Raw genomic sequence first — 26,933 nt, 5'->3', positions numbered from 1 at the left:
TGCTTGTGTCAGGAAATAAACACAAAGGAACTTACACAGTTGGACATAAATTACTCACAAAAACAATAAAAAACAAAGTGCATTTCCAAATGAAATTAGAGCCATCTGCATGTCTAGACACCTTTGCCTCCACAGCTTGTGCTCCTAGCTTAGCACAGGTGCAAAACATACACCTCCGAACAGGCGTATACAGGGCCGGTGTAAGGCTTCTCAGCACTCTAGGAAAAACTTCAACCTATTGTACTGCCTGACATCCCCCAGTACTTGTGTACTTTCACGGCTCCCATCGCATGCCATTGCATGCCATATGTAGTGGCATGCGATGGCATGCGATGCGATGCGATTTTCCCGTGTTTTCATGCATTTTTGACAAAATCGCATGCGATCTGATGCGATGCGATGTCATTTTTCAAAGAAATTATGGACATGAGTTGACATCATGTAAAATGAACCCCAAATGTCATTTTTCACACTGTACCACCCCCACTATCAACGCCAACCCGAAGCGTGGCAAGCGCAGCGTGCCCGCGAGGGGCGGCGGTACGCGTCCTACGACCTTTTCATAGCCCCACTATCCACGTCGGCGTGGAGTTGAGAATAGAAAGTGTGGCGAGCGCAGCGAGCCACCGAGCCCGAAACGTGGCGAGCAGAGCGAACCCCGCGAGGGGACGCAGATACCTTCAAAGGTATCCGTGTCCCCTCACGGGCTTCACAGGTATCCGTGTCCCCTTGCGGTACAGTGTGAAAAATGACATTTGGGGTGCATTTTACATGATGTCAACTCATGTCCATAATTTCTGTGAAAAATGACATCGCATGCGATCTGATGCGATGCGATTTTACCCTGTATGATGCACATCGTGGGAGCCGTGAAAGTACAAAAGTACCAAACCCCCAACCCCACACTGCCACCAATGCCCACTTTCCAGCCCCTCAAGTGAAAGTGTGGACATGGAAGTCAGATCCCGGTGCCCTAGGCAGCTGCCTAATCGTAGAGCCAGCCCTAGGCTTATATGAACATAATTGCTGGTCTGCATAGTCTACATTTGCATGACCATTCCCTTAATGAACTCTGGGGCTGAGGTGGGCACTAATGGCTTTGCCGCTGAACCTTCAGGCCTCATTCGGTGATGTATACAACCTCTACGGTTTGCCACGTTCTTTCAACATAGGCTTCCTGGCCCTGGCTCAACAGATCTGCTGGTCATCCAGAGTAAGCTAAGGCTGAGACCGTTTTGACCGATGGCCGTGATCATAGCCACAGAACATCGGCATCCTGTGGTAGTATCAATAATTGCTGTGTATTGATTTTCTGAATATATCGGAAAAATAAATATATATTTTTTTTTTTATTCACTTTCATGCACAATGTAGTACTAGGACTGATCCTCTTCCATTGATGGTTTCACAGACTTTTTATGGCATATGACCGACGTTAGGCTTGTTTTTACCATCCAGCACAAACTATTCAGCTGACCGCCTCTTCAAGGGATTTTGAAGATGTCCATGTGATGAATCGCATTGGGTGCTGCTTTTGCTTCCTACCAAAAGTTTAGCTACAGTACCTCATGGTCATTCTTGTTTTTTTTTCTGTTTTCTTTTTTTTAGCCTATTAGTATAGAGCATCGTTGGTCGTTGAACAACTATACTTTCCTATATGCAATTTTTGTCCTAGTCTCTTACTAAAACTTACTGTTTAGGGGATAGCTGATACCTTTTATATTTAAGGATTGCTTTTATAAGGCTTTTTGCTGGTTTTTACTGATATTGGCATATTCATCTACATAGTAGAAGTAAAAATACACAAGTGGCGCCTAGCGTCTATTTTTTTTTTTGAAATTGCTTACTTACTGGTTCGGGTCCTCGGCTTCGCATTGCTTACTTACTGGTTCAGGTCCTCGGCTTCGCACTGCTTACTTACTGGTTCGGGTCCTCAGTTTCGCAATGCTTACTTACTGGTTCGCGTCCTCGGCTTCGCACTGCTTACTTACTGGTTCGCGTCCTCGGCTTCGCACTGCTTACTTACTGGTTCAGGTGCTCGGCTTCGCATTGCTTACTTACTGGTTCAGGTCCTCGGCTTCGCATTGCTTACTTACTGGTTCAGGTCCTCGGCTTCGCAATGCTTACTTAGTTGTTCAGGTCCTCGGCTTCGCATTGCTTACTTACTGGTTTGGGTCCTCAGCTTCGCACTGCTTACTTACTGGTTCAGGTCTTCGGCTTCGCACTGCTTACTTACTGGTTCGGGTCCTCGGCTTCGCAATGCTTACTTACTGGTTCGGGTCCTCGGCTTTGCAATGCTTACTTACTGGTTCAGGTCCTCGGCTTCACAATGCTTACTTACTGGTTCAGGTCCTCGGCTTCGCAATGCTTACTTACTTGTTCAGGTCCTCGGCTTCGCATTGCTTACTTACTGGTTTGGGTCCTCGGCTTCGCACTGCTTACTTACTGGTTCAGGTCCTCGGCTTCGCACTGCTTACTAACTGGTTCGGGTCCTCGGCTTCGCACTGCTTACGTGGTTTGGGTCCTCGGCTTCGCAATGCTTACTTACTGGTTTGGGTCCTTGGCTTCGCAATGCTTACTTACTGGTTCGGATCCTCGGCTTCACATTGCTTACTTACTGGTTCAGGTCCTCGGCTTCGCATTGCTTACTTACTGGTTCAGGTCCTCGGCTTCGCACTGCTTACTAACTGGTTTGGGTCCTCGGCTTCGCAATGCTTACTTACTGGTTCGGGTCCTTGGCTTCGCAATGCTTACTTACTGGTTCGGGTCCTCGGCTTCGCATTGCTTACTTACTGGTTCAGGTCCTCGGCTTCGCACTGCTTACTTACTGGTTCAGGTCCTCGGCTTCGCATTGCTAACTTACTGGTTCAGGTCCTCGGCTTCGCATTGCTTACTTACTGGTTCAGGTCCTCGGCTTCGCAATGCTTACTTACTTGTTCAGGTCCTCGGCTTCGCAATGCTTACTTACTGGTTTGGGTCCTCGGCTTCGCACTGCTTACTTACTGGTTCAGGTCCTCGGCTTCACATTTCTTACTTACTGGTTCAGGTCCTCGGCTTCGCATTGCTTACTTACTGGTTCAGGTCCTCGGCTTCGCATTGCTTACTTACTGGTTTGGGTCCTCAGCTTCACATTGCTTACTTACTGGTTCGGGTCCTCAGCTTCGCACTGGTTACTTACTGGTTCGGGTCCTCGGCTTCGCAATGCTTACTTACTGGTTTGGGTCCTTGGCTTCGCACTGCTTACTTACTGGTTCAGGTCCTCGGCTTCGCATTTCTTACTTACTGGTTCAGGTCCTCGGCTTCGCATTGCTTACTTACTGGTTTGGGTCCTCGGCTTCACATTGCTTACTTACTGGTTCAGGTCCTCGGCTTCGCATTGCTTACTTATTGGTTCAGGTCCTCGGCTTCGCATTGCTTACTTACTGGTTTGGGTCCTCGGCTTCACATTGCTTACTTACTGGTTCGGGATCTCAGCTTCGCACTGGTTACTTACTGGTTCGGGTCCTCGGCTTCGCAATGCTTACTTACTGGTTTGGGTCCTTGGCTTCGCACTGCTTACTTACTGGTTCAGGTCCTCGGCTTCGCATTGCTTACTTACTGGTTCAGGTACTCGGCTTAGTATTGCTTACTGGTTCAGGTCCTCTGCTTCGCATTGCTTACTTACTGGTTAAGGTCCTCGGCTTCACTTTGCTTACTTACTGGCTCAGGTACTCGGCTTAGTATTGCTTACTTACTGGTTCAGGTCCAAGGCTTCGCAATGCTTACTTACTGGTTCAGGTCCTCGGCTTCGCATTGCTTACTTGCTGTTCCCCAACACCTAGCCTGGTGGTCCTCCCTAATGCCTCTCTATAACCCACATTGGCATACTTACGTTTGGCATCCCGGCAGTTGGGATTCCGGTGCCGGCATCCTCATTGATATTGTGGTTACAGCACTGATCTCCTGGCTGTAGTTGCAATGGTGACATCAGTATTTTGAATGCTTCCTGACAGTGTGTGTGTGGGGTCTGAAGGGGGTGGAAGAAAAGCTTGGATCACAGGGTCATCTAGTGATGTCATTATGCTCCGTCTAGGGCAGGGGTGTCCAAACTTTTTGCGATGAGGGCCAGATTTGGTGACATGAAAATGTGTGGAGGCCGACCATTCAGCCTGACATTCTTTGAACCATTAATCACATCAGAATGGTCCCCCACTCTGTCCCCCAGCCTGCCCCTTCACTGTATATTTCCCAGCCTGCCCTCCTTCTCTGTATTCCCCCCAGCCTGCCCACATTCAATGTATGTTCCCCACTGTCCCCCAGCCTGCCCCCCTTCTCCAAATATCCATTACTGCCTCATTCACAGTTTGTCCCCAAGCCTGCCCCTCCTTCACTGTATGTCCCCCAATCTGCCCCATTCACTGCATGTCCCCCAGTCTGCTCCTCCTTCACTGTATGACTGTCATTTACAGTATGTCCCCCACTCTGCCTCCATTCACTATGTCCCCCAGCCTGCCCCGTATGTCCCCCACTCTGCCCCCATTGACTGTATGTCTCCTTGCCTGCCCCCACAAGGGGCCTCCAGTGGCCCCCTGAGGTCCAGATCTCCTCCGCACCTCCCTTAGTCTGGCTCTGGACAAAATGTCGACATGCACTATGGCGACTATGACAAAAGCATGACATGAACCAGGTCAACCTGTTTTTTTCACCCTTTTCATCGACATTGACAACAAAAAAATTATGAAAATATAAGGTACTCTTTACCTAGCACGGCGCCCATCGCGGGCATTGAGTGCACTAAAAAATCGGGTGCGACGCGACCGACGCGATGCCCGCGATTTCCCATAGGGACCAATGTTAAATTTCTCAATTGACACGATTTTTCCATAGGAAACAATGTTAAATGGCCCACAGAGGCCAAATAGGCACCCTAAAGTGTGAAATGGCCCCCACAATTTTTAACGCCACCCCACGATCAACGTGAACCCGAAGCGTGGCGAGCGCAGCGAGCCCGCGAGGGACGGCGGTACGCGTCCTACGACCTTTTCATACCCCCACTATCCACGTCGGCGTGGAGTTGAGAATAGAATAGTGTGGCGAGCGCAGCGAGCCACCGAGCCCGAAGCGTGGCGAGCGGACGCAGATACCTTCACAGGTAAACGCGTCCCTTCGCGGGCTTCACAGGTATCCGCGTCCCCTCGCGGGGCTCGCTGCGCTCGCCACGCTTCGGGCTCGGTGGCTCGCTGCGCTCCGATAGCTGATACCTTTTATATTTAAGGATTGCTTTTATAAGGCTTTTTGCTGGTTTTTACTGATATTGGCATATTCATCTACATAGTAGAAGTAAAAATACACAAGTGGCGCCTAGCGTCTATTTTTTTTTTTTAAATTGCTTACTTACTGGTTCGGGTCCTCGGCTTTGCATTGCTTACTTACTGGTTCAGGTCCTCGGCTTCGCACTGCTTACTTACTGGTTCGGGTCCTCAGTTTCGCAATGCTTACTTACTGGTTCGCGTCCTCGGCTTCGCACTGCTTACTTACTGGTTCGCGTCCTCGGCTTCGCACTGCTTACTTACTGGTTCAGGTGCTCGGCTTCGCATTGCTTACTTACTGGTTCAGGTCCTCGGCTTCGCATTGCTTACTTACTGGTTCAGGTCCTCGGCTTCGCAATGCTTACTTAGTTGTTCAGGTCCTCGGCTTCGCATTGCTTACTTACTGGTTTGGGTCCTCAGCTTCGCACTGCTTACTTACTGGTTCAGGTCTTCGGCTTCGCACTGCTTACTTACTGGTTCGGGTCCTCGGCTTCGCAATGCTTACTTACTGGTTCGGGTCCTCGGCTTTGCAATGCTTACTTACTGGTTCAGGTCCTCGGCTTCACAATGCTTACTTACTGGTTCAGGTCCTCGGCTTCGCAATGCTTACTTACTTGTTCAGGTCCTCGGCTTCGCATTGCTTACTTACTGGTTTGGGTCCTCGGCTTCGCACTGCTTACTTACTGGTTCAGGTCCTCGGCTTCGCATTGCTTACTTACTGGTTTGGGTCCTCGGCTTCGCATTGCTTACTTACTGGTTCAGGTCCTCGGCTTCGCAATGCTTACTTACTTGTTCAGGTCCTCGGCTTCGCAATGCTTACTTACTGGTTTGGGTCCTCGGCTTCGCACTGCTTACTAACTGGTTCGGGTCCTCGGCTTCGCACTGCTTACGTGGTTTGGGTCCTCGGCTTCGCAATGCTTACTTACTGGTTTGGGTCCTCGGCTTCGCAATGCTTACTTACTGGTTCGGATCCTCGGCTTCACATTGCTTACTTACTGGTTCGGGTCCTTGGCTTCGCAATGCTTACTTACTGGTTCGGATCCTCGGCTTCACATTGCTTACTTACTGGTTCAGTTCCTCGGCTTCGCATTGCTTACTTACTGGTTCAGGTCCTCGGCTTCGCACTGCTTACTAACTGGTTTGGGTCCTCGGCTTCGCAATGCTTACTTACTGGTTCGGGTCCTTGGCTTCGCAATGCTTACTTACTGGTTCGGGTCCTCGGCTTCGCATTGCTTACTTACTGGTTCAGGTCCTCGGCTTCGCACTGCTTACTTACTGGTTCAGGTCCTCGGCTTCGCATTGCTTACTTACTGGTTCAGGTCCTCGGCTTCGCATTGCTTACTTACTGGTTCAGGTCCTCGGCTTCGCAATGCTTACTTACTTGTTCAGGTCCTCGGCTTCGCAATGCTTACTTACTGGTTTGGGTCCTCGGCTTCGCACTGCTTACTTACTGGTTCAGGTCCTCGGCTTCACATTTCTTACTTACTGGTTCAGGTCCTCGGCTTCGCATTGCTTACTTACTGGTTCAGGTCCTCGGCTTCGCACTGCTTACTTACTGGTTCGGGTCCTCAGTTTCGCAATGCTTACTTACTGGTTCGCGTCCTCGGCTTCGCACTGCTTACTTACTGGTTCGCGTCCTCGGCTTCGCACTGCTTACTTACTGGTTCAGGTGCTCGGCTTCGCATTGCTTACTTACTGGTTCAGGTCCTCGGCTTCGCATTGCTTACTTACTGGTTCAGGTCCTCGGCTTCGCAATGCTTACTTAGTTGTTCAGGTCCTCGGCTTCGCACTGCTTACTAACTGGTTTGGGTCCTCGGCTTCGCAATGCTTACTTACTGGTTCGGGTCCTTGGCTTCGCAATGCTTACTTACTGGTTCGGGTCCTCGGCTTCGCATTGCTTACTTACTGGTTCAGGTCCTCGGCTTCGCACTGCTTACTTACTGGTTCAGGTCCTCGGCTTCGCATTGCTTACTTACTGGTTCAGGTCCTCGGCTTCGCATTGCTTACTTACTGGTTCAGGTCCTCGGCTTCGCAATGCTTACTTACTTGTTCAGGTCCTCGGCTTCGCAATGCTTACTTACTGGTTTGGGTCCTCGGCTTCGCACTGCTTACTTACTGGTTCAGGTCCTCGGCTTCACATTTCTTACTTACTGGTTCAGGTCCTCGGCTTCGCATTGCTTACTTACTGGTTCAGGTCCTCGGCTTCGCATTGCTTACTTACTGGTTTGGGTCCTCAGCTTCACATTGCTTACTTACTGGTTCGGGCCCTCAGCTTCGCACTGGTTACTTACTGGTTCGGGTCCTCGGCTTCGCAATGCTTACTTACTGGTTTGGGTCCTTGGCTTCGCACTGCTTACTTACTGGTTCAGGTCCTCGGCTTCGCATTGCTTACTTACTGGTTCAGGTCCTCGGCTTCGCATTGCTTACTTACTGGTTTGGGTCCTCGGCTTCACATTGCTTACTTACTGGTTCAGGTCCTCGGCTTCGCATTGCTTACTTACTGGTTCAGGTCCTCGGCTTCGCATTGCTTACTTACTGGTTTGGGTCCTCGGCTTCACATTGCTTACTTACTGGTTCGGGATCTCAGCTTCGCACTGGTTACTTACTGGTTCGGGTCCTCGGCTTCGCACTGCTTACTTACTGGTTTGGGTCCTTGGCTTCGCACTGCTTACTTACTGGTTCAGGTCCTCGGCTTCGCATTGCTTACTTACTGGTTCAGGTACTCGGCTTAGTATTGCTTACTGGTTCAGGTCCTCTGCTTCGCATTGCTTACTTACTGGTTCAGGTCCTCGGCTTCACTTTGCTTACTTACTGGCTCAGGTACTCGGCTTAGTATTGCTTACTTACTGGTTCAGGTCCAAGGCTTCGCAATGCTTACTTACTGGTTCAGGTCCTCGGCTTTGCATTGCTTACTTGCTGTTCCCCAACACCTAGCCTGGTGGTCCTCCCTAATGCCTCTCTATAACCCACATTGGCATACTTACGTTTGGCATCCCGGCAGTTGGGATTCCGGTGCCGGCATCCTCATTGATATTGTGGTTACAGCACTGATCTCCTGGCTGTAGTTGCAATGGTGACATCAGTATTTTGAATGCTTCCTGACAGTGTGTGTGTGGGGTCTGAAGGGGGTGGAAGAAAAGCTTGGATCACAGGGTCATCTAGTGATGTCATTATGCTCCGTCTAGGGCAGGGGTGTCCAAACTTTTTGCGATGAGGGCCAGATTTGGTGACGTGAAAATGTGTGGAGGCCGACCATTCAGCCTGACATTCTTTGAACCATTAATCACATCAGAATGGTCCCCCACTCTGTCCCCCAGCCTGCCCCTTCACTGTATATTTCCCAGCCTGCCCTCCTTCTCTGTATTCCCCCCAGCCTGCCCACATTCAATGTATGTTCCCCACTGTCCCCCAGCCTGCCCCCCTTCTCCAAATATCCATTACTGCCTCATTCACAGTTTGTCCCCAAGCCTGCCCCTCCTTCACTGTATGTCCCCCAATCTGCCCCATTCACTGCATGTCCCCCAGTCTGCTCCTCCTTCACTGTATGACTGTCATTTACAGTATGTCCCCCACTCTGCCTCCATTCACTATGTCCCCCAGCCTGCCCCGTATGTCCCCCACTCTGCTCCCATTGACTGTATGTCTCCTTGCCTGCCCCCACAAGGGGCCTCCAGTGGCCCCCTGAGGTCCAGATCTCCTCCGCACCTCCCTTAGTCTGGCTCTGGACAAAATGTCGACATGCACTATGGCGACTATGACAAAAGCATGACATGAACCAGGTCAACCTGTTTTTTTCACCCTTTTCATCGACATTGACAACAAAAAAATTATGAAAATATAAGGTACTCTTTACCTAGCACGGCGCCCATCGCGGGCATTGAGTGCACTAAAAAATCGGGTGCGACGCGACCGACGCGATGCCCGCGATTTCCCATAGGGACCAATGTTAAATTTCTCAATTGACACGATTTTTCCATAGGAAACAATGTTAAATGGCCCACAGAGGCCAAATAGGCACCCTAAAGTGTGAAATGGCCCCCACAATTTTTAACGCCACCCCACGATCAACGTGAACCCGAAGCGTGGCGAGCGCAGCGAGCCCGCGAGGGACGGCGGTACGCGTCCTACGACCTTTTCATACCCCCACTATCCACGTCGGCGTGGAGTTGAGAATAGAATAGTGTGGCGAGCGCAGCGAGCCACCGAGCCCGAAGCGTGGCGAGCGGACGCAGATACCTTCACAGGTAAACGCGTCCCTTCGCGGGCTTCACAGGTATCCGCGTCCCCTCGCGGGGCTCGCTGCGCTCGCCACGCTTCGGGCTCGGTGGCTCGCTGCGCTCGCCACACTATTCTATTCTCAACTCCACGCCGACGTGGATAGTGGGGGTATGAAAAGGTCGTAGGACGCGTACCGCCGCCCCTCGCGGGCTCGCTGCGCTCGCCACGCTTCGGGTTCACGTTGATCGTGGGGTGGCGTTAAAAAATGTGGGGGCCATTTCACACTTTAGGGTGCCTATTTGGCCTCTGTGGGCCATTTAACATTGTTTCCTATGGAAAAATCGTGTCAATTGAGGCATTGAACAGTAAAATCGGGTCAATTGAGAAATTTAACATTGATCCCTATGGGAAATCGCGGGCATCGCGTCGGTCGCGTCGCGGCCGATTATTAGTGCATTCAATGCCCGCGATTTTTTTTACTTGCGACGCCCACGATCAAAATCGTGGGCGCCGTGCTAGGTAAAGAGTACCAAATATAATGTTGACCTTTTTATGTGAACATTTTTTGACAGTTTGCTGTCAACCTTTTGGTGTTGACCTAGAGACACTGCGCAGACCTTTCAAACAGTGACATAAAAAAGGGGCAGAGGCAGGACTCATTCTCTGACGTCACTCATGCCAATCCACGGGTGGGGGAGGAGCTAGGTTCTCTTCACGCACAGTGGGAGGGTCGTGGCCGTGGCGTGTTTACCTATGTATTATTCCTTTAGCTCTGCCTCTGAGTGTCAGTTGGCCTGGGCGCAGGGCAGCTGCTGGGTAGAGGGTGCGTGCCCGCAGTGTATATACATACGCTGCCAGTGTGCGGTAATAAATAATAAATCTCCCATATACGGTGCCCGCTCCCCCGCCCACACTGACAGGCGGCCCCGGCACTGCCCGGCTGCTGCAGCTGCTGTGTGACTGGGCGGCAGGGCCGGGCCGCACTTCCTGCTGTCACACACACACGCCGCTGCTGTCATCATGGTGGCGGGATCCCGGAGCGGGGCGGGTGACAGAGGGCTGCTGCTGCTTCCCCACACAGGCCCGGGCGGAATGGCGACGCTGTGGCTGGCAGCGGTGACCGTGCTGTGTGGGGCGGCCCGGACTGAGGGCACGGTGAGGGCTGTCACCTCCAGCAACTGGTCGCTGCTCCTGGATGGGCAGTGGATGGTCACATTGTAAGTATACTGTCACATTACATGGGGGCAGTGTGCCATGTACCCCCTGCACTTACATTTCCTTGCCCCTTATTACCCCTGTGCTGCCCTAGGTACCCTGTGTTACTGGGGTGATTATATATACCCTAACAGGGACAGTGGAGTGTATTGCAGCATGTTTAGAACATGGAGTATACCACCATAGATCTACATAGTATATAGAGAGGGGATGCAGTTAAAATCCCGGCGTTCAGAATCCCGACGCCGGAATCCCGACACTTTCTCCCTCCGTGGTTATCCACGACACCCCTGGAGGGAGAATAAATTAGCGTGCCGAGCGTAGCGAGGCACCGAGCCCGCAAGGGGGGGCGATCCACATCCCCCCCTTTCCGGGATTTCGGCGGTCGGGATTTTGAACGCCGGGATCCCGACCGCCGGGATTTCATACTGAATCCATAGAGAGATATTAGGGAGTAGGTAGTGGTACTAAAGGCCCCCATACTCAATTCTCCTGTGAGCCACCCAGCAGCTCGCTGGGAGGCTCACATACGATTTGATGTGGCATTTTTTTACATGTGATAAATTGCATGCGATTTATCACATGTAAAACCGGGGAGCTGGGGCGGGCGGCAGGTGCTGCAGTGGGCGGTGAGGCACAGCAGGGCGGGCGCCGCAGGGGGCAGCTGGTGCTGAGTGCTAGCTGGTGTTCAGCAGGATGGGCAGCGGCGGGTATTAATATTTTAAAATAACCTGTCAAATGACTTGCTGGGCTCTGATTGGCTGAGAGAGAGTACTCTCAGCCAATCAAAGGCCGGCTAGTCATTTGACAGGTTATTTTAAAATTGTAATACTCGCCACTGCTTGTCCTGCTGGACACCCGCTAATGGTCAGCACCTGCCACCTGCCTTGCTGCTCCTCACCACCTCACGGCTGCAGCACCCAAGGTCAGACATGATGTTATGTGCAGGCTGTCCGACCTCCTCCGACGGTACCGTGCATCGGATTTTGGGCCGGTGTCACTCAATTTATCTCATAGTGTATTATGATACCTTATGCCTTGGAGAGAAATAAAGTGAACGTACTGTAGGTAAAGGTTTGAAAAATGAGAGGAGCAGGTTGGTGCTTTATTCTCCAATCCACTTTATCCAAGGCTTAGGCCCCCATAAACTTGTGCGATTTGTCCTCTTTTCATCCGATTCCGATGGATCAGGCTGAGAGATCGGATGAAAATTGGGCAAATCGCAGGTGTTTGAGACCTGATTGGATCCATTGTGCATCCCTATGCACATCGAGTCTGAGTCCAGATTCAGACCTGCAGCACATAGGGTAAATCAGAATCGGACCCATCAGCTGAACATTTCCTGTGCTTTTTAGAACCTGCAATATATCGCATACCATTCCCCAGCAGCTCCCTTATACATGCAATAATCCTCATTAATTATGCGGTATACAGTATCACATATAGAATATGGCACATCAAGTGCAAAATCCTATGTAAGGGCTTCTGGGGGAGTTCAAGGGAAATCCGGTCTGACTTGTGTCTCGGACAAGTCGGACCAGTGTAAGGGGGCCTTAATTACATAGACCCCATTAAACACATGTATACATACAGATATATCTATGGTAAAGGCTAGTGTACATGTATGTGTGTGTATGTATGTATGTCCTGAAGACGGGCCCAGCCCGAAACGGCGTAGACAGTACGCAGTAAACCTTGTGTTGTTTCACTAGACCCGGAGTGACGTGTTTTCATTGGATTATATATATATATATATATATATATATATATATATGTGTGTGTGTACACCATGTGTGTATATATATCTATATATATATATGTGCATATAAATATATGTAGTAATTGTTAATTATGGTTATATTCTGAGTTTACGAATGTTATATTAGAGTACCCCATCTTCTCAACATTTACATACATTAAAATGTGTAATGCAGCTGCACACTCTATGCCCCCCCCCCCCCCCCCTCTATTGCTGTACTATAGTTTCTGCCACCAGGCTCACTAATGTAATTTCTGCTCATATCCTCCTGGAGTAGTGACCATAATAAGTGTCCGATAAGTGACCCATACGAGCACCCAAGTGGCACTTCAGGGCACGATCAGTGAGCTAAAACACTGGGCGCACAAATAATGGCATACCACCCTCGTCTGAAGTGACAGGGCAATGCAATTGTGGGTGCCCATTAAACACTTGAATAGTCCCCAGGTAATAGTCCTATTTTACTGTATGATGTAATGTAAAGGTGGCCATACACTAGTACAATATGGCACTTTTTAACATGATTTCGACCCATCCGGTTGATAAATCATGTCATATAGAATGTAATTTCATTCTGATTCCTGTCCTATGTACATCGGATCGCATCTGTAGGTAGCTAGGGCTACCACAAGGGGTTGTCGTTCCCTGGGGCAGTGAAGGGCATTGCATATAGTACATTACATTGTATGAAAAAAGGGTGCATACGATGTATTATATGCGATCCTAGCTGCTGGGTAGCCCGGCGGATCCCCGGGAGGGAGTTGCCGAGGTATCGCAAGCAAGGCTGCGTGCAAAACTTCGGCTTAGTGAATGTAGGCCTTAACGATGGTATAGTCCCTTTATGCATTTTTATGGATTTACTTTGTGCCACATGCTGAATGAAACGCCCATGCATTCACCAGAAAATACAATCCACATTTACACCCACCCCCAAAAGTTACTTCAAATTTTCTTCTCTAGTGTTTTATTTTATTTAAAGACACAGCTTGATTGGCATGCTGCAGAGTCTGGGGAGCGGCACCCTGCACGGGATACATGCACTAACACGGTGGTGAGGATGCCGACTGACCCCATCATCCCAATAGTTAAAATCCCAACAAGGGATCTGATGGCACCCTAAATATTCCCCCCTGCACCACTAACCCTGCCTTTTAGCAGTCCAACCCTAATCCCCCTGAATACTGTCATCCTGACCACTGGGATGCTGTGCTGATTGCATGCCCCCTGCATTGTTCTATAAAGCGCGTTAATGAGTGTAGGTTCTGCGCCATTGGGTGCAGGCATCCTGGACACGGGTGTCCAGATACTATGGCCAGTTTATATACTGAAACCATGGTTGTTCCGGTGGTGATCCAAGGCTTTGTCCTCAGACAAAATGAAATAAAGCTCTGGTTATAATTGAGATCTAGATTATAATGATGTAATGTATGCAAGATTATGCATTGGTTACACAGGAGATACAGTGGTATAGTTTATACCGCTGTTGTGCTGGTAATCCCGCTGATTTGAATGTGGAGGCCCACGAGACAGCGGGCTGTCATAATGCAAGACTTAGTGCAATTTTGCCTCTATCCCCAATCTATCAATTCTACGTTTTATAAGACTGTAATGCTAGACAAATCTCATCAGGTTGGATTACACACAAAAGCTTTTCTTTTGAATAAAGTTTTTTTTTTTTTAAATTCTAGCACAACCTGTTACTTTGTTTGTAAAAATCTTTTAACGCATTTTGTTAGTCGGTGACGGGTGCTGTAGGAGCCTTGCACAATACGAGGGGTCTTGTTTTTTGGATATTTCATATGTTTCATGATACCCCTTTCACACCAGCCTAAATTCCCGGGTTGAGTCCGGGAACAACCCGGGACTAGCTCTGGTGTGAAAGGTTTCAGGGACAAATTCCCGGGTTAATTTGCCGGCAATTCAACCCTGCTAGGTAGCAGGGTTACTCCCGGGTCCTTCCAGGGTTACTGGCTGGTGTGAAAGGTGCAGGGACACATGTCCCTGCTTCCCGTGTTGCCTCTGCTAGTGCTGATTTGCTAACAGGGCAACTTCCTGTTGTGGTGGACACTCACAGACACGCCCAGAGACAGCATACAGCATGCAGGGAGACCGTGTGCATGTTCTGTAGCACCACAGACCCCAGAAGTGCATTTTAACCCCTGAAAGCCTGCAATGTGTGCCATGTCTTGGACAAATGAGAAGGTGAGAGAGCTATTAATGATTAGAGGTGAAGATGCTTTCATAAGCCTTTTAATTTGTTTTACACAAGTAAACAAAGGCTGAAACACTACAAATGTTTTGTGTCTTAATTATTAATAATCAATAATCTAATGTGAGCCTAAATAAGGCCATTTTTAATGCTATTCTCATAGAAATGCAGGGTCATCCCTGGTTCAGTGTGAAAGGTGCCGACCCGGGTTGTCCCTGCTTCAAAAGCATGTGTGAATGGGTCCCAACCCGGGAATGTCCCTGCATTCCCGGGTTTGTCTCTGCATTTCTGGTGTGAAAGGGGTATTACTGGAAACAGTGCTTATTTTATAGGGGTTTGCAGATAAAACAAGTGTTTTGAGACCTATCATGCAGTTTTGCCCCTTGGCCATCGTTCTGCTCGCCAAAGGGGCTGAACTTAAAAATGAAAGCTGCCGTCTTTTAATCTGCTGCATGCAAACATCGTTTATAAATGACATTTGCACTTTGTTAGGTGGAGAAGGGTGTGCTGTGCGTTTATATATTTTAGCATAGATGTTTCATCACTTCTCTGGGGTTTAGCTCGTGAGATTTTGGCAGCGAACTCAATCTGGCAGTGTGTTCAATGTGCTACGCGGTAATTCTGGAGTTGGCTCAACATCCCCTAAGGGGGAGATTTAATTGTTTGTTGCTCAAATCTAAACTGCATGGGAGCTATTCAGTTGTTTGTGTGAAAGCCCCTTTTTCGTACGATTACACAGGATTAGTTGTGCAAAGCAGAGTTCTCTGCAGTTCTACCCCAAAAGCTTACGAGAGGCCCAATGGCTCTTAGGCCAGAAAGTAACCGTTCCAGAATGATAGAATTATTAACCCATTTGCTGTAGATGAGGAGCCCCACTGGTCACCCGCATTTATACTAAAACTGCTTTTTGGAGGGTGGTTGAAAAAAAAAAAGTGAAACAAAACTACTGTAAATAATGGTGGCCATACACATGCAGATTTATCTGCAGATCTGTCTGGTTGGAACAAAAACATGGTTATGGATAAGACCAAATGACAGTTGACTATTTGCTTGGAAATGCTGGAAAACGGACAAACTGTCACTCAGATATTACCATGTTTTTGTTTCAACCAGCCAGATCTGAAGATAAATCTTACTAGTGTATGGGCACCTGTCATCGACAACTGTGTGGGCACCCAAGTGAATCCGCTGGAAACTATTGTCTGGTTAACCCCTGTTAATAGTACTTTGTGCAATTCAAAACAGAATTTTCCTTCTTTGGATGGGAGATTAGTACTATATGTGGGGTCAGCCCCAGATAAAAAAGCCTTTCAGTTAATTTCGCCTCAATTGCAATTGTCTGGCAATTACTTGAGATCATCAGACAATATTGTTCAGTACTTCCGGAAAAAAAAAAGTTTCCCATCCCTGGAAAACTATCTCCTTCATACTGGCCCACGCTTGCATTTGGGGTCTCCCTGTCTTGAAGGAGGGAGTCCCCCTTAACAGTAATTGTCTTATGATTATTGGACAATAACAAAAACAGTACCCCCCCCCCCCCCATAATTTTGCACATACTGGTGGATCTAAAGGCCATACAGTATCTCTCCCATATTGTGTAAAAAAAAAAAAAATAATAATAATCCATCATTTAATGAGATGGGTTGTATAGTATTTAAAATGGGGATGCGGTCATCTATTAGAATGAACTTAGGTCTACAGTCATTAGGTCGACCCCACTAGGTCGACTGGCAGGAAGGTCAACCTGACTTTAGGTCGACATGGGCCAAGGTCGACATGACTTAAGGTCGAATTTGCATAAATGTCGACATGAGGAAGGTCAACTGGTCATAAGGTCGACATGGGGTTTTCACTGTTTTTTGAGCCGACATGTGCCGACAGGCGGTATTTCATGCCCTACCATCCACTAGGGCATGGTGGGAGAATAAAATAGTGTGCCGAGCGCAGCGAGGCACCGTGCCCGAAGCATCGCGAGCGAAGCGAGCGATGCGAGGGTCCGATTCTCATTGCCAACTGTGTCCGTGTCGACTGTGTCGACATTCGGATAAAAAAACAGTGAAAAACCCATGTCGACCTTATGACCAGTCGACCTTCCTCATGTCGACCTTTATGCAAATTCGACCTTAAGTCATGTCGACATTGGCTCATGTCGACCTTAAGTCAGGTCGACCTTCCTGCCAGTCGACCTAGTGGGGTCGACCTAATGACTGTAGACCTAAGTTCATTCTGACAGATGTCCCGATTCCTTAAAATGATAGTGCTTTTTGTTCTACCATATTCTCACTAAACATAGGAAGTGTTTCAATCAAGACAGTGAAATTGAAAAATAAAAGCATTTTCATTTCAGGCGCAGATATTCCTTGTGAAAACGTATACATAGGGAGTTATTAACTGAAATGATTTATTAGCACAACACGGCGAAACAAGAAGCAGTCATGTTTACTTGTGGTGTTTAGGAAATGGAAGTTTTTTATTTTTTTCTTGGTTCCCCTTCTTGAAACTTCATGTGGTTTAAACATTGTTTGATGTATTAGAAATGGTAAAAAGACTTTATGCTATTTTCTGAAAGTACAAGTTATAATTTGAGCGCTGCTTATATAAAAAAAAAATCATTGATATTAATGTTGGAATGTGATGAGCGCAAATTTGAAGTTCGCTGTTTTACAATATCTAGGTAAAAAAGGTCAAAATGTAAATGTTTTACATGGACCTAAGACACTGGTAAAACATTTTTACATAGATACTGGTAAAACATTTCTAACAATTTTGCAGATTCCAGATGCAAACCTTCTCAGCAAACGGGTGTAGTGAATTACATCGCTGACCGCCGACTGACTTCTCACCTAATCACCTCCTCCCACTCCCGTGTCCAAGATTTCTCTCGCGCTGCCCCCCTGCACTGGAACAACCTCCCGCCACCCATCAGGCTATCTGATTCCCTTACCTCCTTCAAGCGCTCCCTTAAAACCCACTTTTTTCGACTAGCCTATCCCTCCTCCTAACCTCTTTTGATCCTCCTATCCTGCCTCCGTTCCCCTCCGTTCCTACTTATCCTATTGTATTTCGTTCGTCCACCCACCTATTTTTAGTATGTTAACTCTTATGAGCAGGGCCCTCCTTCCTCACGTACTCACCCTACCGCATTACCTCACCTGTGCTCCTGTCCTGTTCTTCCCTTCCTCTACTTCATCTTCAGTCTCCTTGACAATTTTGACACCTACTTCTGAACTGATGCTGATTTTAGTTCTACCAGCTATACCCCTATTCATACTGTATTTTTCAACACACCCTGTACGTTACCTTGTAATTTTTTTTTTTGCTATGTACGGCGCTGCGGACACTTTGCGGCGCCTTATAAATAAACGTACTACATGCTTGCTGTGCCATTCACCGCAGGAAGGAAGGGACGCGGCATTTTATAGGCATCCCCATGAAAACGCTGGGCTATCCCATGGGCACCTGGGCGGGCTGATGCTTGCTGGGGGTGGGCTGCTGCCATCGGGAGGACAACAGGCGCTGCTGTTTCCCCCTTGTAACCTGCTAGGGGACGTGTACCAAAAACACATCCCCTCACATGCCGCCGCTGCAGGACAAATCATTCGATGGTTGCCAACCATCGCCAGAATCAGGTTCCATGTCACTGACGATGTGTACTACTACTCCTCGTAGTGTTCATTCTAGCACCCGCTATATTTGAAACCCATGCAGTTCCTCTTCCCTGCCTGGGGTGTCGCTGTCTGCTGTAGAGGTTCTAGCAGTGTGGTCTGTATATCAGCACTGATATGCAAACCAGACCTGTGCTAGAAACACCACAGCAGACAGCGACACCCCAGGCAGGGAAGAGCAACTGCATGGGTTTTCAAATATGGCGGGTGCTAGAATGAACACTACCTCGTATGCATCATACTCTGTAGGCCCTACATTCAGCTCAGTATGAGGATATCATTAAGGACAGAATACTCCTGGATGTGGCCACTGATAATAGATCATATGGTCTTTGGCAATATTGCACAGTGTGTGTGTGTGTGTGTGTGTGTGTGCACTATATAGTTTGTCCAGGAGTTCATGGGAAATGGTTGACAACATCTCATGGTTTGCATGTCATTTAGATTTTACCCATCATTAGAAAGGTCATTGTCGATGCATGGGTTTTCCAAATTTTTCACGACTTTTGGGTGTTATTATTAGGTTGCCAGAGGGGATGGTTTGGGTTAGGCTGTAGAAGGGACCGTTTAGGGTTAGGCACCAAGGTGGAGAGTTACGGTAGAGGCATCACAAGGGGACCTTCGGTTACGCCATCAGTATAGACTCATACATATCAGTAGCATGTGTGCCTTACAAGGCCATAGGTGGTTAAAAACACAGAATAATGGAACAAGAAATTAATTATTAATTCCAAGAATAACTTTAGAGCTTACAGTTACAAAGAGTGATTATAATTGTGACTATTTAAAAATGCATATCGGTTACAGACTATTTCATATGATTAAAAAAAAAGGGTAAAACTAGGACCCGGGTTGCTTATGTATCAGACCCAGTTTATTGATGTGAGAAAGGACACACAATATTGGTACTCTTTTTTCCAGGTAGTAAACTCTTTTATGCTGCTCTAAGGGCCTTATTCTAGTTCACTCTTTCTGACAAAATCCTTCTTAGATGGACAAAACCATGTGCACTGCAGGTGGGGCAGATGTAACATGTGCAGAGAGAATTAGATTTGGGTGGGGTTTTACTTCAAAGTGAGATCTATATCGCAGTGTAAAAAATAAAGCAGCCAGTATTTTCCCTGCACAGAAACAAAATAACTCACCCAAATCTAATTCTCTCTGCACATTTTACATCTGCCCCACCTGCAATGCACATGGTTTTGTCTATCTAAGAAGGATTTTGTCAGAAAGAGTGAACTAGAATAAGGCCCTCAGTGACCCGCAGCACTTTTACCAAAGGTAAATATTGAATAAGCCCCGAAACCTGGCAACAGCCTCCAATCTGCAAAGTAAATCCCCTATACCTCGGGAGTTATATGGTCCTGCCAACCTGTTAACGCTCAAATCTGTGATCGCTTCATGGATTCTGTGTTGTTATACCCAATAACCCCTGTTTACACCTGTGTTGACAATCAAAGATATTAAATCAGGGAGAATATTGTTATTAGAATATCACAGGTAATAATGAGTTGGTTAGTTACATTGTCTCTCTTTCCGCCAAGGAAGCACACCCAGTAGGGGATCATCAGACAACGTGTGTATTTAGGGTTGAGCCAAAAGGGCAGCTTAGACTCAGACTGAAGCCTTCTCCGCTGTCATGTGACATATGAAGTAAAAGCATTTTTCCCATACTCCCTCAATGCACATGTTTCCCTACAGAGAGATCTAGTAAGTGCGCAGGTTCAGTGCATTTTTCATATGCCTAGTTTCCAATATATGAACCCTTCTCCCCATCCCACCTCACAAATACATGATGTTTAGTGACATTCTGTAGCTAAAATAGGCTTCCCCTGTTAATTTCTTGAGGAAGTGTCCCACTGGTAATTGAATATTGGCCTTAAGGTGCATATACACATGGTGCGACTTGTACTCCCGGTTTTGATTATATGTTGTAAATTGGAAGAAAAGCTAGTGCGCAGTACAGCTTGCCATCCTGATGCGCGCCAATGGGATCAGCATTGCAATTAAAAATAAACTTGCAGGCAGCCCAATTTTGACTATATTGTGTACAATCCAATGTTCTAGTATAGTCAGAATCTTACAGCCAAAAATATAGTCAAAATCGGTGGTCCTGGGCTAAGGAGAGTTTAAGGAAAATCGTATAGTCAAAATTGGCCATAGCCAAAATTGCACTATGTGTATGCACCTTTAGGGCCAAATGGAATAGGGTGTGATAATTAGAAAGTGAGAGGGTTTTTTTTTAAAGCGGCAATCAATTACATGGCAAAATCAATCTGTTTTTTTTAGTGTAAATGATTGCCACTGTAAAAAAAAATGGGAAAAGTCTTCTAAAATATCTCACTTTCTTAGTGTTCACTCTAGGGCAGGGACCACTCAGCAGGGCACATTTTTCAAAATCCTATATAAAAAAAATGCACACTGAGCCAGGATTAAACCAATTGTCACACACCATAATGCCTATTACACATTATGCCACACACCAAAATGCCTATTACACATGATGCCACACACTGGAATGCCTATTACACATGATGCCACACACTGGAATGCCTATTACACATGATGCCACACTCTGTAATGCCTATTTCACATTATGCCACACACCGTAAGGCCTATTACACATTATGCCACACACAGTAATACCTATAATATACCACGCACTGTAAGGCCTATTACACATTATGCCACACACAGTAATACCTATAATATACCACGCACCGTAATGCCTATAACTTAATATACCACACACTGTAATGCCCATTACACAGCAGTGAAGTGGCGGTGGCCGGCGATGATGTGTGAGTGCACCTCAGCACTCACCGCCGGGCCATACACACTGGGCGGCTTTTGAGCGGAAAGCAGCTCAAACGGTAAAAGTGAGCTGCTTTCAGCTCAAAATCACCCAGTGTGTATGGGACACTCCAGCAGTTGTTGAACTACACATCCCAGCATGCCCTGCATCAGTTTTAGCTGGGATGTGTAGTTCATTAACAGCTGGAGTGTCAAGGTTAGCCATCACTGCACTAGAGCAACAGGTGTTTATTCCGACACCCGAATGAATGCCCAGATCTGCCCAGATTGTGTGTGCACACTGGAACGACTTTAATGAAGGACGAAACAATTACTCGTAGGCATACTACAGGGCTCTGGTTGTAAGAGTGTGTGTGTCATACCCCGTATACACTGAGTGATTAATATGATTTGTTGGCACGAAACAGCATATTGTGCCGCCATCGCTCCAGTGTGTCCCTAGCTATTGATGTCTTACAGACGTTGCCTGTTCTGCCCAGTTAGTGTTCACTCCAGGGTCAACGCAGGCCAGGGTGCTGAGGGGTAGAGAGGGAACCCAGAAAAGGGTGTGTGGCTGGCTGGGGGAAAGGGAAGGATTTCATGATATGCTCCCCTATATGTCACTCTGGGTGTTATGCAGGGCTACCCCCAAGTTCTATCCACACTGTTAATAGATGCATCTTTCAAATTTTCCACCAGAAAAAATACATCCCATGGGTGGGGACAGGTGAGGATGTGCCCTGTAAGCTGGTTCAGGGGGGAGCCTCCATTAGTGCAGTACGCATTGTCATTTTAAAATGGTGAGGGCAGCGCCTAGCAGGAATGCTACCAACCTTCCTGAATATCTGTGAATATGCATTTATCAGGCGGAGGGTAAACCCACTTCCCTGTGAGGACCACGTCATGTAATGATCTTTCTCATTTTGTTGATTAGAGTAGTTATTATCATCTGTTATGGACCTAATATACACTCTGTGGGGACCATGTTGCTGCTCTCTCCACCTCATTAGTGGCCGTGGCAGCCATTTCCTGAAGCAGGACTTACTGCACAGGAAATGGTTACTGTTGGTTCTTCTCCAGTTAATGGAGCTTTTTCCTCCGAGAAACCAATTGTTGTAGTATAACTGAAATTATCATTATAATCCCCTTTCAGAGGCTTACCCTCTGTATCTTTAGTCTACCTGAACTATATATATATGCATAATATTTCAAAGGTTCATTTTATAATATTCCTGCCTTGGCATTTCAGACACATAATAAAACTCAATGCTTATTATGCGCAGGAAAAAAAGATTACAATACAATGTGAAGTTGATTTCATTCAGCCCTTCACTAGGATTAATTTTAAGAATTGTCTTATTCTCTTAATCCCAGTTGTACATCAGTAATTTAATCCCACAGCAGACATCCCAGTGGAGCACAACATGTGAAACTCTATCTATCTATCTATCTATCTATCTATCTATCTATCTATCTATCTATCTATCTATCTATCTATCTATCTATCTATCTATCTATCTATCTACAGTATCTAATCATTCTTGTATTGTGCAGTGTTTATAGGGTACCTAGACCAAAATTAGGCAATTTTACAGTTTTTTTATAATGATTTGTTCTGTGTTAACTGAAAAAACTATTGAACAGATTATTAGTGAATAGGATCCAATAAAATGCAAATAAACACGTAGTGAAAAGTGTTCGATTATTGCATTTTTTTTCAGGCTTACCAATTTGGTCTCCCGGAAAAAAAAAAAATTGCCCGAAAACACAAAGGTTAATACTGATTTTATACTAAAAAGCCAGGCCGCACCTTGGTTTTTGGACCAGGCTCCAACCCAGGTGTGCCCCGGCTTTTAACACATTTACACCGCTGTCCCCAACTGACATGATTCTGAGCAGGCAACATTAGCGGAGGAGGATCCTAAGCTGGTGATGATTACATTATCTCCAAGCGCCAGGAAATCTGCCAGCTGGGACCTCCCGCAACGCTTGGTAGAGCTGCCAGGCTGCCCCCAGCCTCTGTCCATGTGCCCCCAGCCTCGTCCGTGAGGTGAATGGAAGCGGCACACCGGCATCTATTCATCTCTCCGGCTCCGCTGTTGCCTGCATAGTACAACAGACAGCAGCGGAGGCTGCATGCAGCCTCTGCCATTGATGTAAACCTGGTCGGTCAGAGACCCGGAATATTTTTAAAGAGAGCATTTACACTGAGAACTGACCCAGGCTGACCCGCCAACATATCTTTTAGGTGGGGACTGACTATCCCCCCTTTTTGAGCAGCTGCTAAACCTCAGAGGGACAACTCTTGTCAAGCGCCTGTTTTTTTCCTTGGAGTTATTCCTTGGATTTCTTCCCCTCCATGACCCGCCAACATCCCAGAAATGTTTTTGGTGTAAAAGGGGTATTAGTGACACTTGTGTGTTTTCGCTTGAAAAAAGGTCTTCTTTTGGGAATTTGATTTCGCATGCCTCAGGCAGGTGTAACAAAATCCCAGATAAGAGGTGGCAGGCATCAGCCTATCGGGTTGCCTGGATAGCTTCTGGCGAAGCAATTGCCCACGGTCAATGTTTGCAGAGTGGTCCTCCATCACTGGTTGGTCTGTCCCATCGCTGAGTGGGAGCCAATGAGGAAGCTCCAGTCCTTTAGCCAATTTATTCTATTTATATATATATATATATTGGTATGCAATTTTATTTTAACCTTTCACATTATTTATTCCGACCTGACATTTAACGAGTCACAGAGAGCGGGCTTGGTCCCCAGAAGGTGCCAATGAACATATTATTTGGTTCCTGGCACTCACATCTCAGCACATTCTGTAGTGTTCAATACGTATCAGGTCATCAATGCTCGTTACAACTATTAATTCCATGTAAACTAATTGAACAGCTTTCTTTGTATGCTTGTGTGTTGCCAAAAACACCAGAAGTTCCCTAAATCACAAGTAAGAACGTGAATACAATGCTTGCGATTAGAGGCAATTAAAATTTCAGATTTAAGTGAAATATACTTTGATGGAAGCAAGTAACTGTGCACCTGAGCAAACCCGTGCTGCACTGCAGATGGGGCAGATGTAAAGTGCAGAGATATTAGATTTGGGAGGGGCAGGTTCCAGTTCTAATCTAAAATTGCTGTGTACAAAATAAAGCTGCCCAGCATTTGTGGGCTATATGCAAAAGCAGCAATTAGGGTTCATTGTAGCACCCTGCACCTTTCAAAACATGTTCAGTTCCTCTTCCCTTCCTGGGGTGTCGCTGTCTGTTGTTGTGTTTCTCACTTAGGGCCTTATTTTGGTTTATTCTTTCTGACAAAATCCTTCTTAGATGGGCAAAACCATGTGCACTGCAGGTGGGGCAGATGTTACTTGTGCAGAGAGCGTTAGATTTGGGTGGGGTTTTACTTCAAAGTGAGATCTATATGGCAGTGTAAAAATAAAGCAGTCAGTATTTTACCTGCACAGAAACAAAATTACTCACCCAAATCTAATTCTCTCCGCACATGTTACATCTGCCCCCCTGCAGTGCACATGGTTTTGTCCATCTAAGAAGGATTTTGTCAGAAAGAATGAACCAAAATAAGGCCCATAGTTTGATCTGTATCTCTCTGCTGAAATACAAATCAGACTGTTAGAAGCACCACAGCAGAGAGTGACGACACAGGCATGAAAGGGGAACTGCACGTGTTTTGAAAGGTGCAGGGTGTTACAATGAACACTAAGCCAGTTTTTACCCTGCATGCAAAATTCTATGAATGTATCTGCTCCCCTTATATTGTATCATCATGTTTTGTTCCAGTTACAGAATAACTTGCTTTTTTTATGCTTTGCTCCAAAAACTGGGCAATACTACCATCCTGCGATCTTTTACCCACTGAACGTTCCGTGGTATGACTGCACAGTATATTGAGTTTGGCGATTGTATTCCCTGAACCACAACCAACAGCGTTGTCTGGACCACTCCCAGAAAACGCCATGTTGCTGTCCCTTGTCGTGTTGTCGCCCACCCCTGGCCAGCACTAAAACTGCGATCTCCTGTGAGCCCAGTTTTCTAACATTCTGATTCTAAATGAATTTCACTATGTATGGGAATGTTTAGTGTTCATTCTAGAGCATCCGCTATCTTTGAAAACCCATGCAGTTCCTCTTCCCTGCCTGGGGTGTCCCTGTCTGCTGTGGTGTTTCTAGCACAGGTCTGGTTTGCATATCAGTGCTGATATACAGACCACATTGTGCTAGAAGCACTACAGCACTGCAAATTCGCAGCCTTGCGAGTCCACCAAATCCTGCCGGGCCGATGCCGCCCCCCCCCCCCCCCCCTTGTGCGAATGCAGACTATGGAATATTCTAGACCAGTCAACTGAATTAGTTAACTGCATAGAATCCTTAGTATCTTACTTGGGAGAACAATAAGTCTGATTGTAATGCTTTATTCTTGTAATAAACGTCTTGCTTGGAGCTACTTTTGTGTATGATTAAGAGTCGCCCGTGATGTAGAAAGTGCAGGACATTCTTTTCTCTGCCTTTTTTTATTTTTTTTTCAGTGTAAAGTAGCAAAAATTGTTTTTTATCTCGGAGCTGTTCATACATAATCCATTGAGCAGACTGAATAGCTGATAGAGCCTTAGGAGATGTGTAATTATTCTGTACGGTACATGTGGGCCACAACAGAGTCGCAGCATAATGAATCTGACTTCCAAGGCTTGACGATTGTATTGTATTTTCATAACAGATTTCAAAGTTTGGGGTTAAAAAAAAAAAATTTAATCTGATGCTGCCTTTGTTTATAGACCTGTGGCCAAGAGGATTGCTTTGCAACAAGCAAAGCTTTATTGATACACAACAACTTTTTCATTAGTCAGAATGTATTCTAGGAATATTTATCTATTCAGTTCCCTTGATCTTGTGTCTCCAAACCATATGGATATTTGCTGAGATAGGGTTCTATCTACAGTACTTGGCTTTGGAGAGAGAAAAAGTATCGACCAGCGAGCTCCTTAGGGGGGAGGGGGGTATTCAATTCCCTGCCGCTGTTCCCGACGGGGAAAATAGCAGCAGGGCCCTATTCAATACTGTCTTCCCCAACAGCATTGAACAGGGATCTCAGCAGAACGGGCCCGACTTCACAAGCAGTCGGGCCCGTTCTGGCGAGAACGGCCGGGAATTGTCGAGCTCCCGGCCACAGCTCGATGATTTCTGTCCGTTTCTTGCGGCCACTCCCCCTTTTCAACACTTGGCAGGTGGGACATTGAATCCCGCCTGCCGAGCTGACGTTGAGCCGGCCGAGAACGAGACCGGGTCACGACCATTGGGCTAGCCTGACAGTCGTGACGCAGGATTGAATACCCCCCCTTAACTTCCTTTTTTACATAGGAGTAAATGTTTGAAACTTGGAGAAGTGTTATCTATCCCCATACAGAACACATTTGCGTATTTGTTGGATTCTACGGAGTATAATATGTTTATTCTTGTATTTCAGCTATGCCCCTTGGTGTCCGGCATGTCAGCAATTTCAGTCCGAGTGGGAGAGTTTTGCCAAACAAGGACAAACACTCAATGTCAATGTTGCAAAAGTGGATGTTACTGAAGAACCAGGTACAGTTATGGTGCACCTTATTGGTATAATCGGCTCATGTCGGGCATTTTATATGAGTGACTCCATAGGAAGACCAGTTTTTCACCTTCACTGACAACCATTTTTTACTGCAATGGGGTTAAATTTAAAATCTGCAGTCGTACATACAGGTTGGAGTTGCCAAATATTTCTGTGCTACATATAAATGCAACCAGC

General features: G+C 46.8%; 1 protein-coding gene across 1 annotated transcript in view; it reads left to right on the top strand.

Annotated features, from left to right (window-relative positions):
• Nucleotides 1-10,262: 10,262 nt before the first annotated feature.
• The window catches only part of TMX4 (thioredoxin related transmembrane protein 4), a 54,085-nt gene continuing 37,414 nt past the window's right edge, over nucleotides 10,263-26,933 (top strand). The window contains exons 1-2 of the mRNA XM_083175629.1: nucleotides 10,263-10,723; nucleotides 26,622-26,737. Of these exons, the coding sequence (XP_083031755.1) occupies nucleotides 10,527-10,723; nucleotides 26,622-26,737 (313 nt within the window). The 5' untranslated portion in view covers nucleotides 10,263-10,526. The remainder of the gene's footprint in view (nucleotides 10,724-26,621; nucleotides 26,738-26,933) is intronic.

This window comes from Crinia signifera, chromosome 3 (genome assembly GCF_055691185.1).
Source record: "Crinia signifera chromosome 3, ASM5569118v1, whole genome shotgun sequence".
In the NCBI taxonomy this organism is placed as follows: Eukaryota; Metazoa; Chordata; class Amphibia; order Anura; family Myobatrachidae; genus Crinia; species Crinia signifera.
The sequence above is the reverse complement of the archived record's forward strand: the minus strand, read 5'-3'. Positions and strand labels throughout refer to the sequence as shown.